The 14,430-nt window shown below is 44.0% G+C and overlaps 1 protein-coding gene across 1 annotated transcript in view; it reads right to left on the reverse strand.

Moving 5' to 3' along the window:
• The window catches only part of pth1r (parathyroid hormone 1 receptor), a 93,498-nt gene that overhangs the window by 33,468 nt on the left and 45,600 nt on the right, over positions 1–14,430 (reverse strand). The window contains exon 3 of the mRNA XM_078215900.1: positions 1,476–1,586. Coding sequence (XP_078072026.1) covers positions 1,476–1,586 — 111 coding nt within the window. The remainder of the gene's footprint in view (positions 1–1,475; positions 1,587–14,430) is intronic.

Below are 14,430 nucleotides of genomic sequence, written 5' to 3' on the forward strand. Positions count from 1 at the left end.
CTTGCATGCTCTCCTGTATCTTCCACAGGCCACCCAGCAAACCCTGTCAGTTGTCGTGGCCTCGTGGAGGGGTGTGGGGATGCCTCAGTTAGGCACTCAGTGCTGGATTGACTGACGCAGTATCAGGAGATGAGGTGAAGGTGATGGGTACCATTGAAAGTCACTCCTCTGTCCTTGCCTCTGATCCCTCCCTCGTGATCCCATCCCCATACCGCCCTAGCTCACCTGTGTCCAGGAACCCACGCTGACTGGGCCTCAGTGCATTATCAGCAGCAACTGCCAGTCCAAGTGGCACTGGTGGCAATGGGGGCCTCAATGTGTCCTTGATTGTGTGGAAGGCCCAATTCTGTCCAAGCACTTAAATTGCATCAGACCTCCCTTACCGAATCAATGCAGGTCTCCCACCAGTTCTCCAACCTTTGGGGTTCCCCCGTCATTAACACTAAATCCCAGCCATTGTGTCCAATCTGAGTATCACACTATAGGAAGGATGTGAATACATTAGTAAGGGTACAAAAAGATTAATGAGAATGTTTCCAGGAATGAGGAACTTCTTTACGTGGTTAGACAGGAGAAATTGGGCCATTCTCCTTGTAGAAGAGGGTTAAACGGAGATTGATAGAAGTGTTCTAAATTAGGTTGGCTCTGGATGGAGTAGGTGGGGAAAAATTGCTTCTGTTGGTGAAAGAATCAACAAACAGAGGGCACCAATTTAAGGTGGTTGGCAAAAGAAGCAACCGAGGAAACATTTTGTTTCCAAACAATAAGTGGTTAGGATCTGGAACGCCCTGCCTGAGATTGCAATCAAAGTAGATCTAGCCCATGGCTCTCAGAAGAGAATTGAACAATTAACGCAGAGAAAATTGCAGGGCTACATGGAAAGGGCAGGAGAGTGAGACTAAATGAACTGTTCTTGCACAGAGCCATCACAGAGGTCAAAACCCTTTCAATAGAGTAACTGAGAAGCTATCAGATTGTGTTTTATTTACAATCAAGGAGTAAAAGTCTTCCGAGTTTTGCTCACTGGCAACTTAACTATCTAAAATCTCTCGGATCCGGGTTCAATTCCAAGCTTGGGTCATTGTCTGTGCAGAGTCTGCAGGTTCTCCCCGTGTCTGCTCCCGTTTCCTCCCACAGTCCGAAAGACGTGCTGGTTAGACGCATTGGCCATGCTAAATTCTCCCTCAGTGTACCCGAACAGGTGCCGGAGTGTGGCGACTAGGGGGTTTTCACAGTATTTTGATTTGATTTATTATCGTCACATGTATTAACATACAGTAAAAAGTATTGTTTCTTGTGTGCTATACAGACAAAACATACCATTCATACAGAAGGAAACAAGATTGTAGTGTTAATATAAGCCTACTTATGACTAATAAATAAAACAAACCTCATGACTCCTGTGTGAAACATTGTGTTCTAAAATACTGTGCTTTTAGTCAGTGTCAAATGGCAACTACTGACTACGCTCTTACCTTGATGGTTAAAATCATATATGTAATCTGGGCACTGCATTGGCACCAACTTCCCTGGTGGTCCTTCTGGCCAGCAAAGAATGCCATCCCATTGGGGAGCACAGTAGCCTTCTGTGGAAGAAAGTATAAAGTGTGGTTTGTCATGTTATTGTAATGATATAATCCCTTGGACTCATTTACTGTACAAGACACAAGACACCAATCACTTGTAAGGGATTGGGTAAACACATTGTGGGCTCATTTATTTAGACTAGGCACATGAGAACAGTTCTACATAGGATATAAAGCTTGAAGAATCAGAGGTGTGTGTGTGGTGTGTGTGGGGTGTGTGCGTGGCGTGCGTGCGTGGGCATATGTTCTGCTCAAAGCTCACATCACACATTTCCCTTCTAGTGATGTCATGCTGCTCTTCCTTACAAGCATATTACAATACCCCCTTTCTTTATAAAGATACTTTTCCCCCTCCCAAAGGGATTACCATTCCATACGTGTATAAAACTGGTGATTTATAAGTCTCTAAACCATTACCGAAATCTACTGGTACATACAGATTTTTTTTAAAAAAATAGAATTATTTTTTTTAAATATAGAATCCCTACAGTGCAGGAGGCCATTCAGCCCATCACGCCTACACCAACAACAATCCCACCCAGGCCCTGTCCCCATAACCCCATGTATTAACCCTACTAATCCCCCTGACACCGAGGGGCAATTTAGCATGGCCAATCCACCTAACCCGCACATCTTTGGACTGTGGGAGGAAACCGGAGGAGCACCCGGAGGAAACCCATGCAGACATGGGGAGAATGTGCAAATTCCACACAGACAAACACCCAAGGCTGGAATTGAACCCAGGTCTCTGGCACTGTGAGGCAGCAGTGCTAACCACTGTGCCGCCCCAGATCTTGTAACAGTAACTTTGTCTGGAGGTTTCTTTAATTTCCCATAGTGATCTATGGGGTTGTCATTCTTGGATGTTGTTCCTGGTTGCCAAAAAAACTGAAAATAGGACTTTGAGTGTGTGCAACAGATGTTCGTGACGTATTGTACCATAGTGGAATAATGAATACTTGGTAGCCAATGACTGCGATGATGTCAGTACCATGGATATGAAAGAGGTCGGATGTGATTTTGGACAAAGAATGACTAGGAACTTCATCTAGAATCAAAAGGTCTTTGTGCTGACTTGTCCAACACCGTGGATGTGCCTCACATGTCTTGATGATGACTTCAGTGTCATTGTTCACACCGGCCAATAGACTACCTCTTTTGTGAGTTTTTGCATCTGGTCTATGCCCATGTGTGAGTGATGAAGTTGTTGAAGAATATCAGGTTGCAAAGATTCCGGTATGATGACCTGTCTGCTTTTAAAAATGACTCCTTGGAAAATGCCTTGGTTTTCTTAACAAGACCAAAATGGACTCACGTTTTGGTGGACATGCTGAATTGCATCAGCTCATCCTTCAATGATGGTTTTCCACAGTTTCTGTAGTGTAGAATCATTCACATGCTAGTCAGAGTGGAAATAGCAGGATATATCAGATGAAATTGTGGCAGAAGAGATGGAGTGAGGGGGAGGGTATCAGATTCCTGGAACATTGGGACAAGTTCTGGGGGAGGTGGGACCAGTACAAACTGTGTAGATAACACCCGGGCAGGACCGGGACTGATGTCGTAGGGGGAATATTTGCTAGAGTGGTTGCGGAGGGTTTAAACTAAAATGGCAGGAGGATGGGAACCTATGCAAGGAGCCAGAGGAGGGGGAATCAAGGACAAGAACAAAATACAGAAAGGGAAGAAAAATGATAGGCAGAGAAATCAAGGGCCAGAATCAAACAGTACCACAGTGAAAAACAGTGGGAACAGGACACGTCATGTTAAAAAGGCAATCCTTAAGGTTTTGTGCCTTAATGCACAGAGCATTCGCAATAAAGCGCAAATAAATGTAAGCGTGTATGATATACTTGGGATTACGGTGGCATGGCTGCAGGATGAGCAGGGATGGGAATTGAACATCCACGGGTATTCACTATTTAGGAAGGACAGACAAAATGAAAAAGGCAGCGGATTTACATTGCTGGTTAAATGGAAATTAACACAATTGTGAGAAAAGATACGAATTCCAACACTGTGGAATCTGTACGAGCAGCGCTGAGAAACACCAAGGGGAAAGAAATGTTAGTGGGTGCTATAGAAAACCATAGAACCATAGAAAATTACAGCTCAGAAACAGGCCTTTTGGCCCTTCTTGTCTATGCCGAACCATTTTATGCCTAGTCCCTGTATATAGACTCCCAAACTATAGCGTTTATGTCAGGAATGGCATTAAACAGGAAATTATAGACACATGCAAAAAAGAAATATCTGTAAGTATGGGTGACTTTCATCTGCATATGGACTGGACAAATCAAATTCTACAGTACTGTAGAGGATGAATTCCTGAAGTATATGCGGGGTGGTTTCTGGATCAATATGTTGAGGAAACAACTGGGGCAGCACAGTGGTTAGCACTGCTGCCTCACAGCACCAGGGACTCGGATTCGATTCCGGGCTTAGGTCACTGTCTGTGTGGAGTTTGTATGTTCTTCCCGTGTCTGCATGGGTTGCCTCCGGATGCTCTGGTTTCCTCCCACATTTCAAAGATGTATGGGTTAGGTGGATTGGCCATGCTAAATTGCCCCATAGTGTCAGGGGGACTAGCTAGGGTAAATGCATGGGGTTATGGAGATAGGGTGGGACTGTGGTCGGTGCAGACTCAATGGGCCAAATGGCCTCCTTCTGCATTGTAGGATTCTATGACTCCCGCCTTGGGTGACTGTGCGGAGTCTGCACGTTCTCCCCATGTCTGCGTGGGTTTCCTCCAGCTGCTCCGGTTTCCACCCCCACCCTCAAAGACTAGCTGGTTAGGTGCATTGGCCATGTTAAATTCTCCCTCAATGTAGCTGAACAGGCACCAGAGTGTGGCGACTAGGGGATTTTCACAGTAACTTCACTGCAGTGTTAATGTAAGCCCATTTGTGACACTAATAAATAAACTTTAAACTTTAATGAGAAAGGAATAATTGGTAATCTAGTTGTGCAAGACCCCTTGGTGAGGAGCAACCATTATATGGTAGAATTTTTCATCGAGTTGGAAAGAGATGTAGTTGATTCTGAGACGAGGGTCCTGAATCTTAATAAAGAAAACTCGGTGATATGAGGTGCGATTTGGTTATGATGGATTAGGAAACATTATTTAAAGGGATATTGTTAGATAGGTAATGGTAAATATTCAAAGAGGAGATGGGTGAACTGCAACAGTAAGCTTGCAGGGAACATAAAAACTGATGTAAAGGTTTCTATGGGTTTATGAACAGAAAAAGATTAGTGAAGACAAATGTAGGCCCCAGTCAGAAACAGGGAAATTTATAATGAGGAGCAAATAAATGACTGACCAACTAAATACATACTTTGGTTCTGTCTTCACAAAGGAGGAAACAAATAACATACCAGAAACGTTCGGGAACACAGAGTTTAGTGAGAGGGAGGAACTGAAGGAAATCAGTATAAGTAGAGAAATGGTGTTGGGGAAATTGTTGGAGTTTAAGGCCAATAAATCCCCAGAGCCTGATATTCAACATCCCAGAGTACTCAAGAAAGTGGCCTGAGAAACAATGGATGCATTGGTGATTATCTTCCAAGATTCTATAGACTCTGCAACAGTTCCTACAGATTCAAGGGTAACTAAGGCAACTCTACTACTTAAAAGGGGAGGTAGAGAGAAAACAGGGAATTATAGATCAGTCAGCCTGACATCAGTAGTGGGGAAAATTCTAGAGTCCATTATCAAAGATTTTATAGCAGAGTATTTGGTAAACAGTGATAGAATTGGACAGAGTCAGCATGGATGTATGAAAGGGAAATCATGCTTTACAAATCGACTGGAATTCTTCGAGGATATAACCAGTAGTGTTGATGAGGGGGAGCCAGCGGATGTGGTTTCTTTTTGGACTTTCAGAAGGCTTTTGACAATGTCCCACATTAGAGGTTAGGGTGTAAAATCAAAGCACATGGGATTAGGAGTAGTGTATCAAGATAGATAGAAAACTGTTTGGCAGACAGGAAACAAAGAATAGGAATAAACAGGTCAATTTCCAAATGGCAGGCAATGACTAGTGGGGTCGCATAGGGATCGGTGCGGGACCCCAGATATTCACAATATATGTTTTCTGAGAGAAGAATGTATAGATACAAAAACACCAAGACCAGAATTCTCTGGCCATTTATGCCTTGCCGCCACTGCCAGCAAGAACGGAGAGCTTGGTGCTCAGCCAAATATCCATTCACTGTAGCAGAACCGAAAAATCCCAGCTGCAGGCAAGGTCGGTGAATCTGGCCCCAACATACAAAATCCCCAACAATCCCCACAACCAAAACTTCCAACAACCAAAACTCCCAAAAATAACCCCAGCAACCAAAACCCCAGCGACCAAAACCCCAACAACCAAAACCCCAACAACCAAAACCCCAACAACCAAAACCCCAACAACCAAAACCCCAACAACCAAAACCCCAACAACCAAAACCCCAACAACCAAAACCCCAACAACCAAAACCCCAACAACCAAAACCCCAACAACCAAAACCCCAACAACCAAAACCCCAACAACCAAAACCCCAACAACCAAAACCCCCAACAACCAAAACCCCCAACAATCACCAGCGACCAAAATCCCCCTCCAGCAACCAAAATCCCTCCCCAGCAAAAATAAACCCAACAAAAAACCCCCAGCAAAATAAGCCCCCAGCAAAAAAACCCCAGCTAAAAAAAAACCCAGCAAAAAAAAACCAGCAAAAAAACCTCAGCAAAAAAAACCCCCAGCAAAAAAAACCCCCAGCAAAAAAAACCCCCAAAAAATCTCAACAACCCCTAGCAACCAAAGCCTCCAACAACCATCACTTAATTTTCTCTCCCTTAAATCAATGGTGCTGGGGTCAATTATAGCAAGTCCAGCTATAAGCAGCTAACTTGGTAAAGAAGCAGTGATTAATTCCCTTTGCATCTTCCATGTACAGATGTATTGGTTCTATGATGGACATATACTAGCAATTAGCAGAGAAAGGAAAACATCCTGATTTTACTTGATTTATTTTCATCAAAGGGAAGCAAGTCGCTCAGTTCCACGTCAGACACATTACAAGTTTGATCACTTCCCAAGCATTCATAAGTGAATGACAACACAGGTTTGGTATGTAAAGATGGTGCACTATGTTTGATCAAAACTCTCTCAGAATGAATCACTCCCCTGGTTCTCCACTGAAGTTTCAGAATACTCAATTCTTGCAGTTTGCGAAGATGATCATTCATCAGTGTAGGAAAAGTCGTTTATTTATAGGTTAAAACTATACAGAGGTTTTGCAGCCTCGTGGCTGCAATCAGTTCCTGAGATAACTGAATACAGGAGCCCATGCTTACCGAGTGATCCCCCAGCCTGCTCCGAATTGGCTCCCCAAGTCATGTAACTCTTACTCTGCAGAATGATCCTTAAAGGGATAATCGGAAGGGAATATATGAGTCAAACTCCAGTTTGAGATGTGGCACCGATACTATAGAAAGCCTGATCTGTGTTGTCTTTGAACATGGCTCCTTATTATGAACGCAGAATCATTGCATTGACCCAATGGTAAGGAGGTGACTAGGTGGAGTTTAGACCAGTCAAAAGACTTGTCAGTCCAAATACTGTCATTGTGTTTCTTGAGGATGATTTCATAAAGATCAGATTTGACCAAGATTATCTCTAAGATGTAACATTATATCTATATTGCAAAATAATTAATGATCAATCCCTGCTGCATTTTCACCACTTCAAACCTGGATCTTCCTCAGTCCTGGATCTACATGAACTGATGAATTGTCAACTATCATAGAATCCCTCCAGTGTAGAAGGAGACCATTTGGCCTATTGAGCCTGCACCAACAACAATCTCAGCCAGGCCGTATCCCCGTAAACCCACGTATTTGCCCTGCTAATCCCCCTGACACGGAGGGTTAATTTAGCATGGCCAATCAACCTAACCCGCTCATCTTTGGACTCTGGAAGGAAACCGGAGCACCCAGAGGAAACTCATGCAGACACGGGGAGAACATGCAAACTCCGCACAGACAGTAACAGAAACAGAGGGGTGGCACGGTGGCACAGTGGTTAGCACTGCTGCCTCACAGCGCCAGGGACCTGGGTTCGATTTCCGGCTTGGGTCACTGTCTATGTGGAGTTTGCACATTCTCCCCGTGTCTGCGTGGGTTTCCTCCGGGTGCTCAGGTTTCCTCCCATAGTCCAAAGATGTGTTGGTTAGGTGTATTGACCTGAATAGGCACAGGAGTGTGGCAACTAGAGGAATTTCACAGTATCTTCATTGCAGTGTTAACGTCAGCCTTACTTATGACACTAATAAATAAACTTTTTAAAAACTTTAAACCGGAGGCCGGAATTGAACCCGGATCCCTGGTGCTGATGAGGCAGCAGTGCTAACCACTAACCAAATTTCCTTAGTCTTCTGAGAAAGTAGAGGCATTGGTGGGCAGCAGTGCCTCACAGTGCCAGGGACCCGGGTTCAATTCCTGGCTTGGGTCACTGTCTGTGTGGAGTTTGCACGTTCTCCCCATGTCTGCGTGGGTTTTGATTTGATTTTTTAATTTATTGTCACATGTATTAACATACAGTGAAAAGTATTGTTTCTTGCGTGCTATACAGACAAAGCATACCATTCATAGAGAAGGGGAAAGTGCAGAATGTAGTTTTACAGTCATAGCTAGGGTGTAGAGAAAGATCAACTTAATGAGAGAGTTTAAAAGAGTTAGAATGAAGTTTTAGAAGCATAAAACGAGAGTAAAAGATTGAATTAGAAGGTATGTTGGACCTCTGGCACCATCTTGGGGTTCCTCCAGATGCTCCGGTTTCCTCCCACAGTCCAAAGATGTGCGGGTTAGGTTGATTGGCCATGCTAAATTGCCCCTTAGTGTCAGGGGAACTAGCTACGGTAAATGCATGACGTTATGTGGATAGGGCCTGGGTGGGATTGTGGTCAGTGCAGACTCGATGGACCGAATGGCCTCCTTCTGCTCTGTAGGATTCTATGATTCTATGAATCATTGATAGAAGCAGCTGGTGCAAATCACTGATTAGAAGAAGATTTGCCAAAGTATGTATTTTTGAAAACGGAATTTAAAATCACTCGTGGAGAAGCCGGAGTTCAGTGAGACAAAGTGGCTCACGACATCAGAATCATCTGAGGAGAAACCCACAGAAATTCAGTCAGGTTCAGAGCGTAGCATGTCTGACCACAGCCAGCCTGTGTGCTTAAAGGGACTGAGACCATTATAGCCTAAGATATACTTTGTAACTTGTGTTAACCTTTAAACTTGTATATATTTGTGAAGCTAAAGTTTAAAGTTTATTTATTAATGTCACAAGCAAGCTTGCATTAACACTGCAATGAAGTTACTGTGAAAATCCCCTAGTCGCCACGCTCCGGCATCTGTTCAGGTACACTGAAGGAGAACAAGAGGGGGGAGAGGAAAGGGAGTATCATAATCAAACTTTTCATGTTTAATAAATGTTTCTTTTTCTTGCTGTTAAAACAAATAGCAGTCCTGTGACTCTGTTTCTCTATGTCTAAAACAAAAGTAAAAGGACTGTCTTTTGAGCCAGGTTTCCATTCTGGGATCTTTCCAGTTAAACCATCAAGTGGGCTCATTGCAGGGCTTAATGGCCAAGGTAGATGCGTTCATAACATGGCCAAATAGGTTGAGTGTCAACCTGCAAATCCTTCCAATACTCACCAATTACAGGTGGGAAGAATGGGGGAGTTTCCTGGTCAAGATGTGACGGAAAGAATGTTACAGCCTCCACCATCACTATCCGTAGCTCCAGATTGCTACATGGATGTAACATACTTGAGTGAATGGGACACACCTTATTGAGTGTTACTGAGTGTGACATTCATACACATATAGGGCAGGATTCTCCAGTTTTATCCATGGCAAGATCAGTTGCGAGTGAGAATGGAGAATTTAGCCAAAGCTCCATTCACTTTCAGTGGTACTGGAAAATTCCAGCCGCCATTGAGGACCAGAAGGATGTCCTCCTTCTACAGTGCAGAAGGAGGACATTCGGCCCATAAAGGCTGCACTGACTCTCCAAAAGAACAACTTGCCCAGGCCCAAACCGCCCCCTCCCTATCTCCACAACCCCATATATTTACCATGGCTAATCCACCTAACCTAAACATGTTTGGACTGTGGGAGGAAACCAGAGCACCTGGAGGAAACCCACGCAGTCATGAGGAGAACGTACAGACTCCACACAGACAGTGACCCAAGACCAGAATCGAACCCAGGTCTCTGGCGCTGTGAGGCAGCAATGCTAACCACTGTGCTGCCATGCCACCCACAGAAGATTTCAACCATAATGTACTAAAAGACAACTGTGCGACCTTATCCCAGTATGATGCAGCATACAGTGGAGAGGAGGGGCAAATAATCAGCAGTGACCCAACTTAAAGAAGATATAGATAATGCAGGGACAAGCTTCAACCGCAGTCCCACCAGCAGCATGAGATTGCTGCCCATTTAAAATTTACTGCAAATGTTATTTTTTGGATTCTCCCAACTTGAAGAAAAACAATCTTGAATTACAAAGATTTTGGTAAACAAGAAAGTTATTTTTGGCTGCGCTGCCTCAGAGGCCCAAGTCTCTGTGATCCTGCTCTCTCGGTCAGACCCGGCCCGTGTGCGTTTTGCGGAGTTTGATTTGCTTTTTAAAAACGGTGCTGTGTTAAACTGGTGACACGCTGTCACCCAGAAAAGGAAATCAAAGGATATTGTGGTATGTGGGAATCAAATAATTTTAAAGGCTAATTTTAGGAGTTTGGATGAGAGCAGGCAGTGGAGGCCTGGTACACAGAGCATGCTTCTGTGCAGCAAGGAAACTTGAAACAAGGCTGGGTATGTTTGCAATAAAATTCAGTACACAACCTCTGACCACACTGCTAAAAACAGCCGACCCACAATTCCTTTGGGCAATGGCCCATAGGTTCCAGCTATCCCAGACAAGTATTATTTTTCTATCTATGAAGTATGTAGCAATTCTAAAAGATTTATTTCCCTGAGTTTGGCGAACATTCTGTGCCCTGTCATGTGTAAGAACGGTAAAATGGTTCTCTATGTCTCCCACTCTGACGCTCTATTCCACATCTGACTGGAATAGCTGTTGGGTGGCCCAGGAATATTGATCAAATGTGAATGTTTCCTCATGTTCATGAAAGCGTCAATACCTCACATCAGGTTGGGCATGTAATTTGGAGACACTCCCTTAACAAGCAATCAGGAATAATGTCACAATTAGGTGTTCAGGCCAGGATGCCTTAACCAAATAGCAGAGTTTCTGAAGACATTCTAAATCTTTAAATATTGATCATTAACATGTCCAAAGCCATATTTATACCTGGTAAATTCCCCTCCATTGGCTATGGCTATCAGCGCTCATCAGAAGCCACTGAATTCTGCATTCTGCCAAATAAACCCTTTTTTTTTGCACTCAGTGCTGTAACTCAGGTTGGCAGGCAGGAGGGTGAGGGCATCTTGCCAATTAGGCAGCCATGGTTTTTCCCACCAGCCCATCCCCCTCCCTCCCTCCCACTCTCCTTCAGCACAAGCTCGGGGCTGGCAAAAAGGAAAGATCACTCAGTGCCTCTTAGAAAAATAAATAATAATAAACTCTGGAATGTTTCACAGCAAGGCTTTACACATCAACTGAAAGGTTGAGCTCCTACAGCAAGCAAACAACTCGGAGCCAATTTTATTATTTAATGACCTGAGTTCAATAGGCGGCCCTTGTCTCGCTGTCTCAGCTCAGTCGCTTCTTCCACACTCCTCCAATGATGCCAGAAAGGTGCTTGTCCTCAAACGGAACTGATTCCTCCAGATTCTTGTCCCTGCTCTCCCAACTTGTACTAAGGTCTTATTCCAAGGTAACCCTGGCCCCTCCAACTCACTGCTCTTCAGGTTGGATTCTGAATGTTGCGTTTCATCAGATGAAGAAAAACCCAGCCTGGGCAGGGGAACTTCCAGTGGGTGTTGCTCAGTTAGCAACTGAGCAGTGCAAGGATCAAATTATAGCACCCTATTATCTACGTGGGTGCACATGTTGCATTGCTCCTGCAACTGAGCACAAATGTTACACTTCCTGCCAACATTTAAACATCCTGTCACAGTGCACAGAATTCAATATGGTATTATAGCTAGATCCTTAGTTTCATCATTTACTGCGACAGCCATAGCTCAGTGAAAAGCACTCTTGCCTCTAAGTCAGAAGGTTCAGATCAAATTAATATAAATACGTGTGGGTTCATGATGCATTGTGGCAGCAGGGATAGGGACAAGCAATGCAGACTAAATGGACACCATTCAAAACAGTATGCAGGAACTGAAGGACTGAGAAGTGTAGGTGCACCAATCTTTTATGGTAAAAGAACATATTGATAAAGTGTTTAGCAAAGCATATTATAGAGTAACGGGTTAACTCATAGAGTCATAGAGGTTTACAGCATGGAAACAGGCCCTTCAGCCCAACCTGTCCATGCCGTCCTTTTTCTTTTTAAAACCCCTAAGCTAATCCCAATTGCCCACATTTGGCCCATATCCCTCCATACCCATCATATCCATGTAGCTATCTAAATGCTTTTTAAAAGACAAAATTGTACCCGCTTCCACTACTACCGCTGGCAACTTGTTCCAGACACTCACCACCCTCTGTGTGAAAAAATTGCCCCTCTGGACACTTTTGTATCTCTCCCCTCTCACCTTAAACCTATGCCCTCGAGTTTTAGATTCCCCTACCTTTGGGAAAACTCTAATGATACCTACTGAGCATGTGCAATTGGAGCTATGGCATCCCTTCCTCAAACTTTCATTCCCTCCACCATTGATGCATAGTAGCAACAGTGTGTACCATCTGCAAGATGCACTGCAAGAACTCATCAAGGTTCCTTCGGCAGCACCTTCCAAACCGACAACCAATATCATCTAGAAGGACATAGGCAGCAGATACATGGAAACACCTCCAACTGGAAGTTCCCCTCCAAGCCACTCACCATCCTGACTTGGAAATATATCGCCATTCCTTCACTGTTGCTGTAATTCCCTCCCTAACAGCGTTGTGGGCTTACCTACACCGCAAGGACTGCAGCAATTCAAGAAGGCAGCTCACCACTACCTTCTCAGGGGCTATTCGGGGTGGGAAATGAAAGCTGGCCTAGCTAGTGATGCCCATATCCCGTAAATGAGTAAAACAAAATGCCACACTGAAGGCACTCACTGATAGAAAATGAATGAGAAGCATCTTAGAGAGCAACTCCAGGCATGTCTTGGTGTTACTTAAGCTTCATACGTATAAATAAACGTGTTCCCAGCAAAAGACCAGTTTCTCCACAAGATCTGTTCTAGAGTAAAAAGCTAACAAAATAAAACCACAATAACAGATGCTGGCATCAGTGACTACACCCACAGAGAGACAGTAGAAAAGCCTTAATGAAGCCCAGCAACAATGCAGAGCAGCGGGTGAAGGACTGCAAGGCCAACCCAGCAATCACATCAGGACAACCCGCTGACACGCAAGACAAGCAGTATGAGAAAAGACAACCTCGAATCCAGGTGAAAAATGGTTAGTGCTTTTCCCCTACTGTTATCATTTCAAAATATAGTTTTATCCAGTATCACATTACCTCAAATCTCGCAAGTAAACAGAGTAAAGGTCAAGCTAGAAACATAGAAAATAAAAACAGGAGTAGGCCATTTAGCCCTTTGGGTCTGCTCCACCATTCATTTTGATCACGGCTGATCATCAAATACAAATTCAGGGTTATCCAGACTCAAAACGTTGGCTAAATTCTCTCTCCACAGATGCTGTCAGACCTGTTGAGATTTTCCAGCATTTTCTGTTTTTGTTTCAGATTCAAACATCCGCAGTATTTTGTTTTTATCAAATTCAATATCCTGATCCTGCCATCCCCCCATATCCCTTGATCCCTTTAGCCCCAAGAGCTACATCTAATTTCTTCTTGAAATCACACAACTTTGTTATATACTGTTAGGAGCATAGCAGATGATGTGCTGGCCAGACAGGGGTTAAACAAAGGGAGAGCCTCCTGTGAGGATGTCAATAGAGCCTTTGATTCATACTTCAGTCTTTGTAAAAATATTGTCACAAAGGATGAAATTTAATCAGTGCCATCATAAACCAGGTGAAGGAATTGACTCATCAATGAATTGTACCGCCTTACTGAAAATTGTAATTATGGAACCCAAAAGGATGACCAGATCAGAGGTGGAACAGCCATTGGCATTGCAGATGAGAATCTCTGACTTCTTGCAATCTCAGGAAGATTTCTCAGGGCGGCACGGTAGCACAGTGGTTAGCACTGCTGCTTCACAGCTCCAGGAACCTGGGTTCGATTCCTGGCTTGGCTCACTGTCTGTGCGGAGTTTGCACATTCTCCTCGTGTCTGCGTGGGTTCCCTCCGGATGCTCCGGTTTCCTCCCACAGTCCAAAGATGTGCGGGTTAGGTTGATTGGCCATGCTAAAATTTGCCCTTTAGTCTCCTGAGATGAGTAGGTTAGTGGGTAAATACGTAGGGCCTGGGTGGAATTGTGGTCGGTGCAGACTCGATGGGCCGAATGGCCTCCTTCTGCACTGTAGGGTTTCTATGATTTAAATTTAAGCAAAGCTGTACAACTGGCCAAAGGGCGGAGGCAGTATAAGGATTTTATCCTTGTTCATGTCTCAATAAAAACAAGCATACAGATGCAGCAAACAATCAGAAGGTTAATGATATATTGACCTTCATTACAAGAAATTTGAGTACAGGGTTAAAGATGTCTGGCTGCAATTGTATAAAGCCTTTGTGAGACCACAACTAA

Source organism: Mustelus asterias, chromosome 7, assembly GCF_964213995.1.
Source record: "Mustelus asterias chromosome 7, sMusAst1.hap1.1, whole genome shotgun sequence".
NCBI classification, from domain to species: Eukaryota; Metazoa; Chordata; class Chondrichthyes; order Carcharhiniformes; family Triakidae; genus Mustelus; species Mustelus asterias.